The sequence below is a fragment of the Haliotis asinina genome, chromosome 16 (genome assembly GCF_037392515.1).
Source record: "Haliotis asinina isolate JCU_RB_2024 chromosome 16, JCU_Hal_asi_v2, whole genome shotgun sequence".
NCBI classification, from domain to species: domain Eukaryota; kingdom Metazoa; phylum Mollusca; class Gastropoda; order Lepetellida; family Haliotidae; genus Haliotis; species Haliotis asinina.
In genome coordinates this window covers 45,016,035-45,032,872 of record NC_090295.1, presented here as the reverse complement: position 1 = coordinate 45,032,872, position 16,838 = coordinate 45,016,035, and the positions used below count along the sequence as shown (strand labels likewise).

General features: G+C 39.7%; 1 protein-coding gene across 1 annotated transcript; it reads right to left on the bottom strand.

Annotated features, from left to right (window-relative positions):
* Positions 1 to 15,415: 15,415 nt before the first annotated feature.
* LOC137267816 (uncharacterized protein RT0683-like) lies at positions 15,416 to 16,408 on the bottom strand. Its single transcript, XM_067802250.1, has one exon. The coding sequence runs from the start codon at positions 16,406 to 16,408 to the stop codon at positions 15,416 to 15,418; it is 993 nt and encodes a 330-aa protein (XP_067658351.1).
* Positions 16,409 to 16,838: the final 430 nt, after the last annotated feature.

Below are 16,838 nucleotides of genomic sequence, written 5' to 3'. Positions count from 1 at the left end.
ATGAAAGACTGCAGTACTTCAATACGTGCATATACCAATGAAAGACTGCAGTACTTCAATACGTGCATATACCAATGAAAGACTGCAGTACTTCAATGCATGCATATACCAATAAAAGACTGCAGTTCTTCAACACATGCATATACCAATGAAAGACTGCAGTACTTCAATACATGCATATACCAATAATGAAGCTGAAGGAACTGAACCTTTGTGGTAGTATGCATGGACGAGGAGTAGAAATGCTTCTGGTGTACAATTACTTCCAAACCATTTTGATATCACTCTGTTGGCACAAGGCAACCACTATGACTGGAATAATTTGATCCTGGGTTCGAACACTGCTGGGCAGCAAAATGCAGGGCAACATCAAACTGACAATGGTTACTTCCTTTTGACAGGAGTAAACATAAAGATATTAACGCCGAACTCGGCAGTATTCCAGCAATATGGAGGCGGTGTGTAAATAATCGGGATTGGACCAGACAATCTAGTGATCAACAGAATGAGCATCTCGCTACGCAACTGGTATACGATGACACGTATCACCCATGTCCGCAAGCCTGACCAGCATTAGTCTCTTACGATAAGCACTGGTTATTGAAGATGGATTCTAACCCGGATCATTTCCCGGAGTTATTGAGCATTACTTGAGATTAGTCTGACGTGCCGGAAAAAGTACTCTCTATAGTGACACTTGTTTGTCTATTATGCTGTTGCATTCGTTACACTTCAATGCAGTTGTCGAAGCAGCACGCATGTTGTTTCCTGTTCACCGTGTTCATTTCTCGGGAAACGTGTCATCCACCAAATACTCAGAAATACATTGGGGGAATAGCTGACTGACCTTATTCTTCCCTACTGAAAGTGATATACCTACCGTATTTCCTCTAAAAAGCGCGCGGGCTTAGAGGTCCCGTGCTTGTGCTCATATAAGTACCGTTATTGTTAGTAACTCCGTTAACACGGCGCTTATTAGCGTAAATGAGTTAATTCAACCAAACGAGGTCGAAGCTTCCCCAGACATAAACTGTCATATACATTGATGTAATGTAATTTCACATCAATAAGCAGACGATGGCTACAGTACACGTGGTTTGCAACAAACTGGCGATATAGAACGTGAAATGCCTCAAGCTGTGTCAAGCTAGTGTTAAGGGGAAAATGCGTCGCTTCTGATTTTGCAAGTTATTGCAAACTCTTTCCACGGTATAATAATTCTATGTTACTGTTAGATATGGCAGAACGGAGCATCTGGCATGTCTGGAGGAAACGTGATCGGTTCTACTATAGTAGGACAGCAGCAGGGACCTCATCAAGTTCACAGAGGTGATCATTTGTCTCTTACACAAAAAACTAAAACCTCACATTCCGAAATCATCATGTGAAAAAAAGCCATTTGAACAGTTGTTAATTTCCTAAATTTAAATGTGTTTTCTGAATTTCAATCTGTAGATAAGGCTACACACACCTTAGAGGGTGAGTGAGTGAGTTAATATTTATCGTCACATCGGCAATCTTGCAGCCATATCGTGACGAGAACAAGTAATACTGACATTGTAGAATGAATGAATATAAGAAAATAAAACCCTGTTGACAACGAACAGTAAAAACACTAGTATATATCACAGATATACATTTAAGACTAGTGATTAGATCTAAAACAGTTTAACTATAGTGAACAAGACAATATAAAAATGGGCTATGGATTGCTAACAACTGAAGGTAGATCACCATACAAGGGACCATGGGGACTTACATTACTTTTGCTACCTGCATGGACCCGAGCTGGATTTACACCATCCCCTCAGTCGCTAGCAATTTAGGCACATATAGCCATAGATTTAAAAGAACACATATACTACGATTAAAAGAGCGGAGTGTTTGAATTTACTTTGAACGTTTGTGGACTTACGTACCCTCTCAGGAGGACAATAATTTTACAGTACTTTAACCCCCTTCGAGGATACAGCCACGAACAATCTTAGTTACTAATTCAAAATTCCAATCATAAAATATTTATATATTTACAATTCTTTTAACAAATCTAATTCTTTTAAAAATGCAATAATTAAATGACCACTGTTATTGTTAAAAAGATCCTTCATAGTTCGGGATTTAAAATAGTTATCCCTTGTGATGGAATATTCAACACAGTCAAGCAAAACATGCTTGACCGTGATTATTTCATCACAAGGGATGCAGAACGGAGGATCCTCACCTTTCAATAAGTATTCATGAGTATATCTCGTATGGCCAATACGACATCGTCGCAAGATGACCTCTTCAAACCTGGACTGACAACCCAAGTAGGTATAACCAATATAGGGTTTTATTGCATGTAATTTATTGATACCCACTTGGGTGTCCCACTTCCTCTGCATCAGATCACGGATATACGCTCTAATTGCAGCTTTATAATCAGAGTATGGAATATGGAGTGGCATCACAGATTTGTTGAGTGCTGCCTTGGCAGCAAGATCGGCCATTGTGTTGCCAGAAATGCCCACGTGGCTGGGTAACCAACAGAAGACGATGTCGTATTGGCCAGTAGCAAGATCATTATACAATTCAATAATTTCAATTAAAAGTGGATGTTTACAAGAAATAGTTTTAATCGCCTGAAGACAAGAAAGGGAGTCTGAGTAGATTATATATTGTTTATGTTTAGGGTGTCTTCGAATATATTTAAGAGCTGTTAATATGGCGTTAGCTTCAGCTGTAAAAATAGAACTATTATCTGGTAATCTAGAAGATATTGTTCTGGATCCAATGACAGTGGCACAAGCTACTGCGCCACCGTCCTTGGACCCATCTGTAAATAAGGATGTATAATTGCTATATTTATGCTTCATTTGATTATATTCCTGTTTATATTGTAATTCATTCGTTTCTGATTTTTTAAAAGTCGTTAATGTTAGGTCAACTTGTGGCCTAACCAACTGCCAAGGAGGAGAAGAAAGAAGACGGGAGGGGGCTATGTTTTCCAGCTGAATGCCAGCTGAAGAAAGAAAGGGTTTCACTCTATGCCCTAGAGGTGGAACCAGAGAAGATTTCTTGTTGTATAAATCTTCATAAAGGGGATTGAAGACAGAATTAAATGCAGGGTTAGATTCATTAGAGTATAATTTGGTAATGTACTGTAAAGTTAATTTTATACGGCGCTGCTCAAGAGATGGTTCATCAGCCTCAGCGTAGAGACTGTCGATAGGCGATGTTCTAAAAGACCCAAGACAAAGTCTTAGACCCTGGTGATGGACAGAATTAAGAAGTTTAAGGTTGCTTTTGCAAGCTCCACCATATACGATGGAGCCATAATCGAGTTTTGAACGGACAAGTGATCTGTATAAATGTAGGAGAGTTGCTTGATCCCCTCCCCACTTTGAGTTGGATACCACTTTTAATACATCGAGTGCCTTCAAGCATTTTGTTTTTAGTGATTTGATATGCGGCAAAAAGGTTAAGTGGGAATCGAAAATTAGACCCAAGAACTTGGCCTCCTTTACAACTTTGATGGGAGAACCATTTAAAAATAGTTCTGGGTCCTTATGAGGCTTATATTCTCTACAAAAGTGTATACAATTAGTTTTTGATTTAGAAAATTTAAAGCCATTTTCTAGACACCATTTATTTATTTTGTTTAAACACAATTGCAATTGCCGTTCGATAGTATGCATATTTTTACCACGACAAGAAATATTAAAATCATCCACAAATAATGATCCATCAATTGAATCATTTAAAACCTTGGATAAACTGTTTATCTTGATGCTAAAAAGTGTTACAGACAAAATGCTGCCTTGTGGAACACCCTGATCCTGATTATAATGGTCAGACAGGGTTGATCCCACTCGGACTTGAAACTGCCTGTCTTTTAAAAATTGTGAGATAAAAAGAGGCAAACGACCCCTTAAACCGAAGTCATGTAAATCCTTTAAAATACCATGCTTCCAAGTGGTATCGTATGCTTTCTCCAAATCAAAGAATATCGATACTGCATGTTGTTTATTGACTAAAGCGTTTTTGACAAAGGATTCAAGACGTACCAAATGGTCAATGGTACTACGATTTTTCCTGAAACCACATTGAATATTTGTTATAAAATTATTGGTTTCAAGATACCAAGTCAATCTATTGTTCACCATTCGTTCCATGGTTTTACAGACACAACTCGTTAAAGAGATTGGCCTGTAATTCGAAGGATCAGTATGATCCCTGCCAGGTTTTGGTATGGGAACTACAATGGCATTACGCCATGAATCTGGGAAGGTCCCTGTTGTCCATATCGTGTCAAATATATTTAGCAGTGTTTCCAGGCATGATTCAGGTAAATGTTTCAGAAGTTGATAATGAATACCATCAGAACCTGTTGCTGTATCATGAGCTTGCTCAAGGGCTGTATATAGTTCATGTAATGAAAATAGTTCATTATAGTCTTCACCATTGTCTGAGTTAAAATTGATCTTTTCTTCTCCTGCTGTTTCTGGTATTTCTGAAACTCAGGGACGTAATTTGATGAAGACGAATGTTTGGCGAGAGTTACACCAATCTTATTGGCAATATCACCCCTGTCTGTCAATACATCGTCACCATCCTTCAGATGGTGGACAGTTGATTTGCAACCTTTACCCTTTATTCGTTGAATCATATTCCACACTTTTGAAATTGGTGTGCGGGAATTTATCTTGGAAACATAATTTCGCCAAGATTGACGCTTATTCTGCTTGAAGGCGCGTCGAGCCTTAGCATTTAGAATTTTAACTTTGTCTAAATTATGGACTGTAGGATGTCGCCGAAAATACTTCTCGGCCTTCTTCCTGTTCTTTCTGGCCTGTTTACATTCATCATTAAACCATGGTTTACGAACGTGTGGGGTTGCAGAGGACTTAGGTATAGTTTCATTAGCTATATTCTTCAGTTTATCAGAGAATACCTGAATCGGATCCAGACTATTGACAAAAACATCATTATTCAAGTTTTCAGTGCAGCGTGTCCGAAATAATGGCCAGTTGGCCTTACTAAAATTCCACCTAGTTGCAGGTGGGTTATCAGTAGGATTTATAGCTGTGAGAATTGTTGGAAAATGGTCACTTCCACAAAGGTCATCATTGACTGACCATTCAAACTCATTGTATATATCGGGATCTGAGAGTGACAAATCAAGTGCAGAATACGTTCCTGTACCAGGATGTAAATAAGTAGCTGATCCATCATTAAATATGCATACGTTGTTATTAGATATGAAGTCTTCAAGTATTTTCCCTTTATTGTTAGTATTAGTACTTCCCCATAAAGGGTTATGTCCATTAACATCACCCATGATAATACAGGGTTTGGGAAGTTGGTCGTATAGCTCCTGAAGATCAGACGGCTGAACAGTTGAAGATGGTGAAATGTACAGGGAACAAAGCGTGAACGTTATTTGTAAAGAAAGCCGTATAGCAACAGCCTGAAGATTGCTTTTAAGTGGAACAGGGCTATGAAGAACATCTTGCCTCACCAAAATAGAAGCACCACCAGTGGCTTTATCACCTGGAGGTGAAAATGAATGAAATGAGTTATACTGGCGCAAGTCAAATCTATCTGTACTTTTCAGGTACGTCTCTTGTAAACTAAAAGCTGATGGTTTCAAATCTTGTGATAATAGTTGAAGATCATTAAAATTGTTTCTAAGGCCTCTGCAATTCCACTGGATAACATTATGAGAGCAACTCATGGGGGCTCAATAGGAGAGCGTGAACGAGACGAAGTCCCTTTATGCTGGGATGACTGTGAAGGGCTTGTCTCCATATCTAGTGGTTCATAGGTGTTATGAACCTCTACAGGCACTTGTAATGGTAAAGGCACCTCAATATGTTTAAGGGCCCTGGCTTCCTTTCGTCTTAGTTGTTTCTGTTCTTTTCTGGACATTGTTGTTTTCCTTTCAGGTTCATGGTGATTTTTTGGTTCAGGCATCATGTCTGTCTGGGTGGATGTTCCTGTATCCTCATCAGAAATTGCATACAGAATGTTCTGTTTTTCTGAGACCCAGGAAATGGAGGTCTGGCACTCGTGATCAACTTTTGGACGGGAGGTAGATACAACAGCAGAGTAAGTTTTTTGTGTGGAGATTCTATCAGTGACTGGTAACAGTTTCTTTGCCTCAGCAAAAGATATATTATTGGTATGTTTAAGTTTGAGAATTTGAGCTTGTTGTTCAAAGACTGGACAGGATCGTGATGAGGACATGTGATCTCCATGACAGTTTGCACATTTGATGGCATTTGTGCAGTCGGCATTCTCATGTTTCTCACCACAACGAGAACATTTTGGGGAGTTTTTGCACGTGTTAGCACCGTGTCCGAACAACTGACATTTAAAGCACCGGAGTGGATTAGGGATGTAGACTTCTACCTCAATATTAAAGTACCCAGCTTTAATTGATTTTGGTACTGTAGCAAGACAAAACGTCAACAGATACGTGTTTGTTTTGACAGTGTTATCGCCATCTTTTCTTGTAAATCTTTTCACAGAGGTGACACCTTGAGACTTAAGTTCTGCTGCGATATCAACTTCCGACATGTCAGAGAAACATTTTGCCCGATCACGAACAATGCCTCTACACGAATTCAACGTTCTGTGTGGTGACACATCAATCCTTGTATTTGCAAACTGACGAGCTTTAAGCAAATTAACAGCCTGTTGTTTTCTGGCACATTCCACCAGCAAGGAACCTGTTCTAATCCGAGTAACGTTTTTCACTTCGCCGCATATTCCTGCAATTGCTTTTGATATTGCAAAAGGGTTCAGTTTTAATGGTTGTCCTTCAATTCCCTGGACAACCAGGAAACGGGGCCAAGAATCTAAATTTGTTGTTTCTGATTCATCATCAGAAGACGAGACAGTTTCTAGGTCTACATGTTTTCTCTTGGATTTAGATCGAGAACCAGAGAGTTGTTGGGAAGCCATAATGAATGGACGTAGATTCGACATCCCTGCTCCCCACCCACCATGGATTGTCAACAAGGACGGCGTTAAAGTGGAAACCAACGATGAAACACCAGGGTTACAGGGATGTTATACTCAAGCAATACAGACACAGGTAGCCAATACTGTCAAAAAGAATAAATGTCAGGTTGGTTCCATCCATGACAATTTCTAAAGACAATTAGAACCTGGAGGTCAGTAATGCCAGATTGGCCCATGAGCCACCGCCTTCTGGCACAGTGCTCTAGGCAAAACAATATCATGAATAATTTGAATTTAGAATAGCCAAGACCAGAAAAATAGATGTGTGCAATAATACTAACTATGCACAGGGCCTGGCGTGACCAGCCGATTGATTGAACCGGGCCCATTCAACCACCCGTCTAGGTGAAGTCAGGGCCAAAGTGGTGTGTTGAGCAACAGGAACACGGTTGCAGGCCCCTATTGCCCTCAACCACCAGGATCCCCTCCTCCACCGACACAGGGCCGCAACCCACGGCCAACAGGTTGGTGGACCAAATATGCCCCCGGGTCCACAACGGGGGGTTGGCGAGCACTTAGCGTTACCCAGCACCCACCACGAGGAGGTGGCTCGCCACGGGTGCCTACCTTAGAGGGCCACTGACACTTCTGTGTAAAGAAAGCGTATCAATAACAGCTACCTTAAATACATACAGGATTGTTGAAGAATAATCATTCCTTATATCACTGGTGAAACACAGTTGTGTATCTATAAAGTAGCGAGAAATGAAAGTTGTTCATACTAACTTAACACATGTATATACCGTAAAACCTCTAGTGAGAACCTGGATATTTAGATGATGTTCGTAATTTGTATAGAAAATATCCTCCATGTACGGTTCTCAAAGTGCACACCAAATTACTATTCATCTCTTTTGCAAATGTATGCCTAGGTGCATATTATTCGTTGAAAATACATATATATATATGGACATGTTTGTTAAACAGACCAGAGAGGCACGATTGGAACTGGTGGAGCTGTGACCTTTGGCGGCAACCATACAGGCTCAGTGACAGCTAATGTTGGTGAACAATAGGCTTTGGGTAATTTTCTATTGATTTTATAAATGCAGCAGGCACATAGTGTAATATACTCAGTTCAAATGCAAATACAGATCTATTCGTGACATCGAAACCTAAGATCAATTCAGCATTATATAACGTTTCATATGAAACATGATTACAGTGCATGACAAAAGAGATATTTTTCAACAGATTTAACGAAGGCTACATCTAAAGATGTTATTAAACTTCTTATCGAAGAAGAGTGTGATGCCAACACTGTTGACATATCTGAAGAGAAGAAAATTAATGGAAGGATGTTTATGAAACTTAGAGGAAGGAGCTGAACTAATATGGTCACACGGATGAGGATGAGATAAATAGGGTGCTGGGCATCATCGAAGACGTCAAAAAGGAGACCTAAAGCTGAAGAATAAAAGAGATAACTTACTCTAATCGATGTTTATTCTCCGTTTTCCCCTTCTTTTCACATTCACGTTAATCGACATATTTGCAGGATTTTCATCCTTGATATCTCTTGGGTATATGTTCCCATAAATCTCCATGAAACCATGGATGCTCTTATAAGAACTACACCACATGAATAAGAACAAAATAAAAGTTGATTTTCTCAACTAAAATAATAAAATCCTAATATTTTATTGGTCAAACGCGTAATATGAACTACCTTGATTAATTTGGAATTAATTATCTGAGTGGAAGCACCCATCAGCTCTCCCAGAAGAACTATAGGCTTAAAACCACAACTGTAGAGTAGCTTGATACAGTCTAATTGACCAGTATATTTTCTTGTTGTGATTGTAATCTAATAACCAGAAGGTGGAGGACTTAAGAGAGAACGGTATATTGTAGTTAGTGAATATTCTTTTCTTTGGAGAAAAGTTAAGTTTGGTATATTAGAGTAGATCTAAAGTTTACTGGTGCTAGGCCAGATCAAATTTATGTCTTCTTTTACGGATCACGCTGGTCGTATTTTTTTTAAAGAATAGGAACAAAGTAAAAATTGATTTTCACCACTAAAATAATAAAATCCTAATGTTTTATTGGTCAAAAGCATACACTTAACACCCTCACCCCAACCAGATCCCAACCCAACCCCAAAGTATTATTTTTATGTTTCGTCCCATACAGGCTTCATAAATTGCCAAAAGTTAAGTACTTTGAGTATTTGAAAGGAATAGTACTTTGACTGGTGATGTTTTTGTGACAGGGTGATCTTTCCCCATATGCTTAAGGTAATGGGGAGATTCCTTTAAGACACATGGGCTAGTGTTTGGGGATAAAGCTACAAAGACTTGTCGTATTAAGGCACTCAGGACACAGGTCGCTCCAGCATTGGTCCAGAGTGAAAGATCAACTGATAAGAGAGAGGGAGCGAGCGTGAGAGTTTAATACAGAGAGAGAGAGAGTGTGTGGGTATGAGCACGGAGAAAGAGTGTCTGTGTGAGCACACAGAGAGAGGGAAGCTACACTGTGAGGCTGATCCATGTGTTTCATAATGCCGAAACTCACAGAATACACAAAACTGAACTGGATACTCTCTTGTGTGATATGCTGATAGAACCTGCCCCACTTGTCATATGACAACATCTGCTAATGGGCCATTCTATGACAAAATGTAATTTGAGCTATTGCTCTTAAGAAAAAATTGTTATTTGTGGCAGCAGACCAGAGAGGTTGGACAAGAATGAATTGTTCATCAAATTCATTGTGACGTTTCAAATTTAAATCTAAATGTCATTGCCGCAATGGTGGCAAAATACTGATTTAGGGAAATCTAGTAAGAAACCATGCTGAACAACAGCTGTGAAATGGAAGACGTCAGACGTCACATATGTCTATTTGTGCAATAAATGGTCAGTCTTCTGTTTGTAGAGTTTTCAGGATGGATGTGAACATAGCAACTGAGGCAACAAAACTCCTGTTTCAAACAGTTACCAGAAAAAGATAAAATATTGAACTGACCCCCTCCCTCCCCATAAGTTTAAATGCTTCAAAGGAGTAAGTGTTTGTATCTGTCTATACATGGCATAGATCTTGCCTTTATGAACCAACACAAACTGTTGGAACATTCGTCCTCTCAACTTTTCATCTGGATTATACAGCACGTAGTACATCCGTGTTGTCACGAGACACTTATCTATACGTTGCGGGAAAGGGGTTGTAGCTATTTCAAGCAGAACGCATCTGACCTAGTATATAAAGCAAACGTGTCATATGACCACTCGATATCTTCTCGGTGTACAGCGGAAGCTCGGGGTCCGGTTAAGCGAGTACAATTAATGAACGTAATTTTAGTTTCACATGCAAATCGCCCAGAAGGCGGGGTTTCCGGATATGTGGGGTCCGAGTAAACGGGGTTCGACTGTATGTGCCTCCGTCCAGCTATGGAACTGAATCATATAAATCTGTTCTCGAAGAACTCCAAGACATTTATGATCACTACAATACTAGTGGCGTTGTAGCATTCCTTGAGTCTCTATGTGCATCTGGACAACAGTGATGAAGAAATTCTCCTGCAATACATCATGGGATGTCCCCTGGACACATGAACTGATCCTGACGTTCTTCTCGACTTTCACCCTCCCCAGCTTTCTTCATGATGTCGGTCATGCCCACTTATCAGCGCCACATAACTGTTCATGTTGATGCATTATCTCGCACACAAACACAGCAAACCTACCTTACTTTTTCTATTACATGCACGTCAAGTGTGCTGCCACAACAATCTCCACCTTATCTGTGCCATAACATCATATTTCTCTGTCAGTAAATTAACTCTCTTCTCAATTTATATATTCATGCCGTCTTGCTGACATTCAATTTCCGACAGAGGAGGAAATAAAGATGACGAAAGATGTTGTTAGTAATGATGATGATCATAAACAGTTAGTACAAGGTGTTTGAGCACTTACACGAGGCAGCTAGATTGCACGATCTGCACTTTTCTCCACGAACAATTCAACTGGATTTCTCAATTTTACAAAGTAATGAATATTTCACATTATTTACGGTTACGCGGATTAGCTGATTGTGCATTGCCGGAAGAGCCACACGATCACTCAAACACACCATTGCCGGAAGAGCCACACGATCACTCAAACACACCATTGCCGGCTGAACCACACCATTTTCTTAAATGGCAATGCTAGTGTCTAGTAACAAGGTGCGAACACGCTTAAATGAACCAAGCAAAGATCTGGAAAGATACACTTACTGATTATTCTGAGCACTTAGTAGCACTAGTTATACTGTCGTTTCTTTAACTACTAGTACAATAGCCATAATATGGAGACAGGTTTTTACTTAGACTCTTAAGGACAAGACCCACCATAAGTACATAGATCCGACGTTTCTTTCACAAGTTACACATTGGTAGCTTACACGTTTCTGACATGTGTTCATGTCTGTTATGTCGTCTTCATGGTATGTGTTGACAAACAAGGCAAACTTCTGGACAATGTATTTTTCTGTTGATTCTAGTTCCATGTTTTTCTGTACTGTCAGCAGTGGAACAGTGTTTTCTTTTGGATAAGTTATAGTTTCACATTCTCTTCTTGCAATGTGAACTGTGGTGCTTCCAACTGGATAAGTTCCAGTTTCACATGTCGCGCTTTCGTTGTAAACTTGCGTTTGCTATGGGTTAAGTTTTAGTTTCATCCAGTGTGGGCCCTTGAAGACCCAGGTTCGAATTGGTCGTCAGTGTTTGAAAGGTAGTTAGAAGCTGAACGAACATGAATACATGACGCGTTTTATGGATAAGAACGTCTTTGCTGAGTCAGTAAGCGTACAGAAACACAGATTGAGTGAGTTGTTTTACGCCACACTCAGCAATGTTCCAGCTATATGTCGGCGGTCTGTAAATAATCGAGAATCCAGTGATCAACAACATGAGCATCGATCCGTATTCAATAGCATATGCATGTCGTAGGAGGCGACTAACGGGATAGGGTGATCAGGCTCGCTGACTTGGTTGACACATGCCATCGGTTCCCACTTGCTTATATCAGGCAATCATTTAACTGATCAGTGAATTGTCTGGTTCATATAGATGGAATATATTGTAAGTGTGACGTAAAACTCACTCATTCACTCTTCTTGTTTTAGGTTAAAGACGAACCTTTGATTATTGTGGTCATATAGGGCATAATTGCAGTCATACATGTGATAACTGCACGATCAGAGTCAGGTATTAGAAATGCACTTGGATGCCTTAAGAACAATTTATGGGGTTTCCAGCAGCACTAGTCATGAAAACATGTGTAAAGAACCTGAATTTCAATCTCTCAGGAGAAAAGGCGCAAAAATTCCAAACTGATGTTCTATTGGAAAATGGCACACAAGTAGTTCAGACTCACACGTTATTAAATGCAGAACTGAAAGCTCTGCAGATTCATCTATCCCCTCTCCTACAATCTTATGGAACAGCATGTCATCAGATTTGACGAATGCGGTTCAAAAGGATCTTTTAAATATAACGTATCAATAACTTATCACACACAGCATTTGGATGTGGAGTACGGATAGAGATTAGGTAGGATATTTTTCACTCTCTGGTACTGGGTTGCTTTTGAGTGGAATACACAATCTCTGGAGAACCTTCGTGTACCTGCATTTCGATAGGAGGATGTACTGCTCCCTATGTCCTCTTGTCACCAACTTGTAGCACCAGAAGAACAATTTCATAATTCTGTAACATGGGATTTAAATTAAAATTTCTGGACTAATAAACAGTAAACTGATATTCAAACAATTTGGCAACCATTTATAATGGCTTTACACAGACAAAAAGATTGAAAATTGATCACTTGTATAAATGAATATGTAGCCTATTCCCCAAGAATGATATGTTCCCATCATATTTACGGGTATATATTTCTACTCTGTGCTCTGCCTTGACTATGCTATATTTCTACCCTATACCCTGCCTAAACTATACTATATTTCTACTCTGTACTCTGCAATGACTATACTATATTTCTACTCTGTACCCTGCCTTGACTATACTATATTTCTACTCTATACTCTGCCTTAACTATACTATATTTCTACTCTGTACTCTGCCTTAACTATGCTATATTTGTACTCTGACTTGACTATACTATATTTCTACTCTGTATTCTGCCTTGACTATACTATTTGTCGTCTGTGATTCATGTTTTAACAGAGTGAAATTTATGTAAGTCGCAAGACATCTTTATTTCTACCTCACAGTAATCAATCCTAATGCCTTTCATAAAGAGGACATAATTAAATGTAGCATTAAATTTTGTAAAGGGCTTGGGCTGTTAATACAATCCAGGCTTTGCATCACAAAAGTGATGTGTTGTTTCGCATATCGTAATGGACTGCGATAGGGATGTATTCTTAGTCCTATTCAGTTGATCAATGATGTACAAAAAATCAACCTCTTAATGTGAATCAAAAGTCACTACTTTCTGTTGCATAAACCACAACATCATTTCTCCCGATTGAGTTTGTGGGTGATTGTTGTGGGTGACTTCTCGTGAACACATAAAAAACATGCCATACGTAATAGTTGATTGTAATAGTATCAAACTTGTTATCTTTGGCTAACAAACATAAATGAAAAAAAGTAGTCATGAATAGAAACTATCTAATTCTAACTTTGTAGCGAGATAAAATGATCTTTTCAAGGAATATTAAAATATGTCATTAATTCGAAACGAATAACTTTGATGATGGTTTCAACCTTGTTCTTGACACACCACACACTCTGTTACTACCATCAATAAAGCTCACGTTTTAGGTGTTAATTCCCGAACGCGAAGGTCAGTCCACAATAAAGATCAGTTGTAAGCTCGCTAAGAGAAGATCAATTAGAAATGAACACGCACTGGTAAAACACAGGACTAGGCCAATGTTCATTAGAAGCACACAGACTCAAGCACGCTGCATGAAGATTACAGTCTACTTTGGAACAGGTGGGAATATCACGAACTATTGGGCGTCTTTTTTCTTGAAACTGAAACCTTTAGGTATGACAATGCTATCAGCTGTTTAATAGACCAATGATTGAAAATAAAGTCTGGTCGGGAGGAGACATCAACAGACAGGTTGGGCAAAGTTGGGATACTTATGTCCATAGGTGGTCGCACCTCAGTTCTAACAGTGAAGTCTCTAAGGTTCAGTTTTGAAATGTGCATTTAATGATAAAGGCACCAAACTTGGTTATCATACAAAAGAACGTTATGCACAAGGAGGCACATACTTTTTCCATGTACAGATCTGTACATAAAGAGAAGAATGTATCGTCACTACACACCAATGCATTGATATAAAACGATACAGAGGTACACGTAAACAGAAGCATGTATAGTGACTCACTACACACCAATACATTCATAATTAATGATATAATGATATAGAGGTACACGTAACGAGAAGCATGTATAGTCACTGCACACCAATACATTCATAGATGATGATATAGAGAAACAGGTAAAGAGAAGCATGTATAGCCACCACACACCAATACATTCATAGATAATGATATAGATTTACACGTAAAGAGAAGGATGTATAGTGACTCACTAAACACTAATGCATATTTTATTATAGGTAGTTGAAATTATCAGCCTTTGTTGTTAGTGACTACATCTTCACGGCCATTGAGGGGACTGTGTAAATCCAACTAGGGTCCATACAGGTAGCAAAGGTATTTTAATTCCCGACGGTCCCTAGTATGGCCTACCGTCAGTTCAGTTGCTCTTGATCTCTATCCCGTTTTAAAATATTGTATTGCTCATAATATGTGGTTAGTTTTACAGTTACATGCTAGTTTTAATTCTCTATCTGTGGTAATCTAGTTAGTTTACAATCCTTCGTTGACGGTTTTTTTCAGTTTTTTTCCGTCCCTTCTTCGCGTATCTCCTGCAACAACCAAAACCTCATAGTCCCTTAACGTTTCAGGTTACTGATGCTGAACAGCATGACAAGATTATGTTACGATAAGTGGCTACAGATGTTCTAGTGCTGACAGTCAAGCTCAGTACTTGCCATTCCACCAACAGGTGCTCGATTATTTACAGACCACCGTCCTACAGCCGGAATATTGCTGACTGTTGCGTTACAGGATAAACAACCCAACAAGACTTGGACCTGTGAAGATCCGGGTTAACATTGGCCTTCAACAACACATGCAGGTAAAAGGGGAGTGTCGGGATGACATGTCATCCCAACAGCATATACCGATGCTTGTGCTGTTGATCACTGGATTGTTTAAACAAACTAACAAACAAACACGAAAACATGTTTTTAACACCTCCATAGGCTCCTGGCGGTATTGATATAGAGTTCATAAACAGGAACAGATTTAGTAGTGTCTTGTAGTGTGGTGCGGCCTTGAGTCCTTATCATATTTCTTAAAATAGGCTGTAGTAATTTAATCCCTTTGTTTAATGAAGTACTCTCCAATGCGCGTATTGTTCCTCTCAAGTACCTCAAGGGTACCATTAGGGCTGTATTCCCGCCGAACAAACGGGTACATTGCCTTCAGCAGGTCACACGGTAGAGTTGTCCATTTGTCTCTAGGGACAAATTTTTCCAATCTGTGATCATAATGAGTGTTGACACAGACGCTGATGTTGTAGTTCTGAAGTATGACGGCCTCTGTATTCCTCGGTGTGGGCACGAGGAGGCCCATGAAAGGCCGCTTGCCGAGGGGAAATACGTCACTCCGTTTAAACGCATAACGAGGGAAAGCTGGATCAGAATCCCGAACATGAGTCCTATTTTCTCTATAAAAGCTTATGTCTATCGACGGCCATTTCCACGAATACCAACGTATCTTAGAAGCTTTCCGATGGTAAAACTTCCATCGGTAAGTTCCATCTTGACTGACAATGAAATGTGGTCCAAGTTTGGACAGTGAGGTAACCAATCGCCGTGCATCCGTACCTTGCACTACAAGGTCAAGGTCGTCATCCCAGGGAATCATGCCGTGATGACGATACGAACCAAGCAGCGACCCGGAATACAAAAAATACCTGATGTCCGATGGCACGGTTTTCATAAAGATTTCAAGAAGAGTCTTAAATGAATATCTCTCCTTTTCAGTTATTTTGACATGAAAATGTTCTATGAACCTCCTCATTTTATTTGTTTCTACAATGCGGCTAGCTCTTGTTGGTAGAGTTAAACCCTTTGTTTGTGTGCCAGAAGACGGCTGAAGCATGTTGCTGGCAGTCGTTTGTACCGTTGAACCCCATGTCTGTGTCTCGAGAGATTTTGATAGGATTGTGATTGCCCTACGTATCTGTGTCACTCCAGACGATGACGGGTTCTCGCTTGTGGCTGCGGGTAATGCAGAGTGCTGACCTGGGAAAGGTAACAGTTCTGTTGCAAAGTAGATGCTGAACACGACGATGCATGACATTACCGTTGTCAGCCACAACGCACGCCGCCTCCCTCTGCAGATAACCATCGCGTCCTGGAATAAGATATTTGTATGGATGGAGAGGAACATCCTCCTTTCTATAGAATACCATATTTAAACAAGAGAACACCACCATACAACTGTTCGTTTAAGACGCGTGGATCTAAACGACAAAACGCCTTTTCACAGTTGTATAGAACACGTTTCTTCCACTCTGAAATTCTGTTACAGTCACACTATGGCTGTTATATATTCCCGACACGTCTTTAAGTTTTAACGCACTCATTCACCACTTACCAACCGTTGGGCCACTGGTGTTGAAGTTGAGGAGCCTTAAGGAAAACCTGTACGTGAGGATAATAAATAGCAAATATCTATACTTGTTAAAAGTCTGGTGCGTTCACATATCGCCAGTGCCATTGGGGCGTGG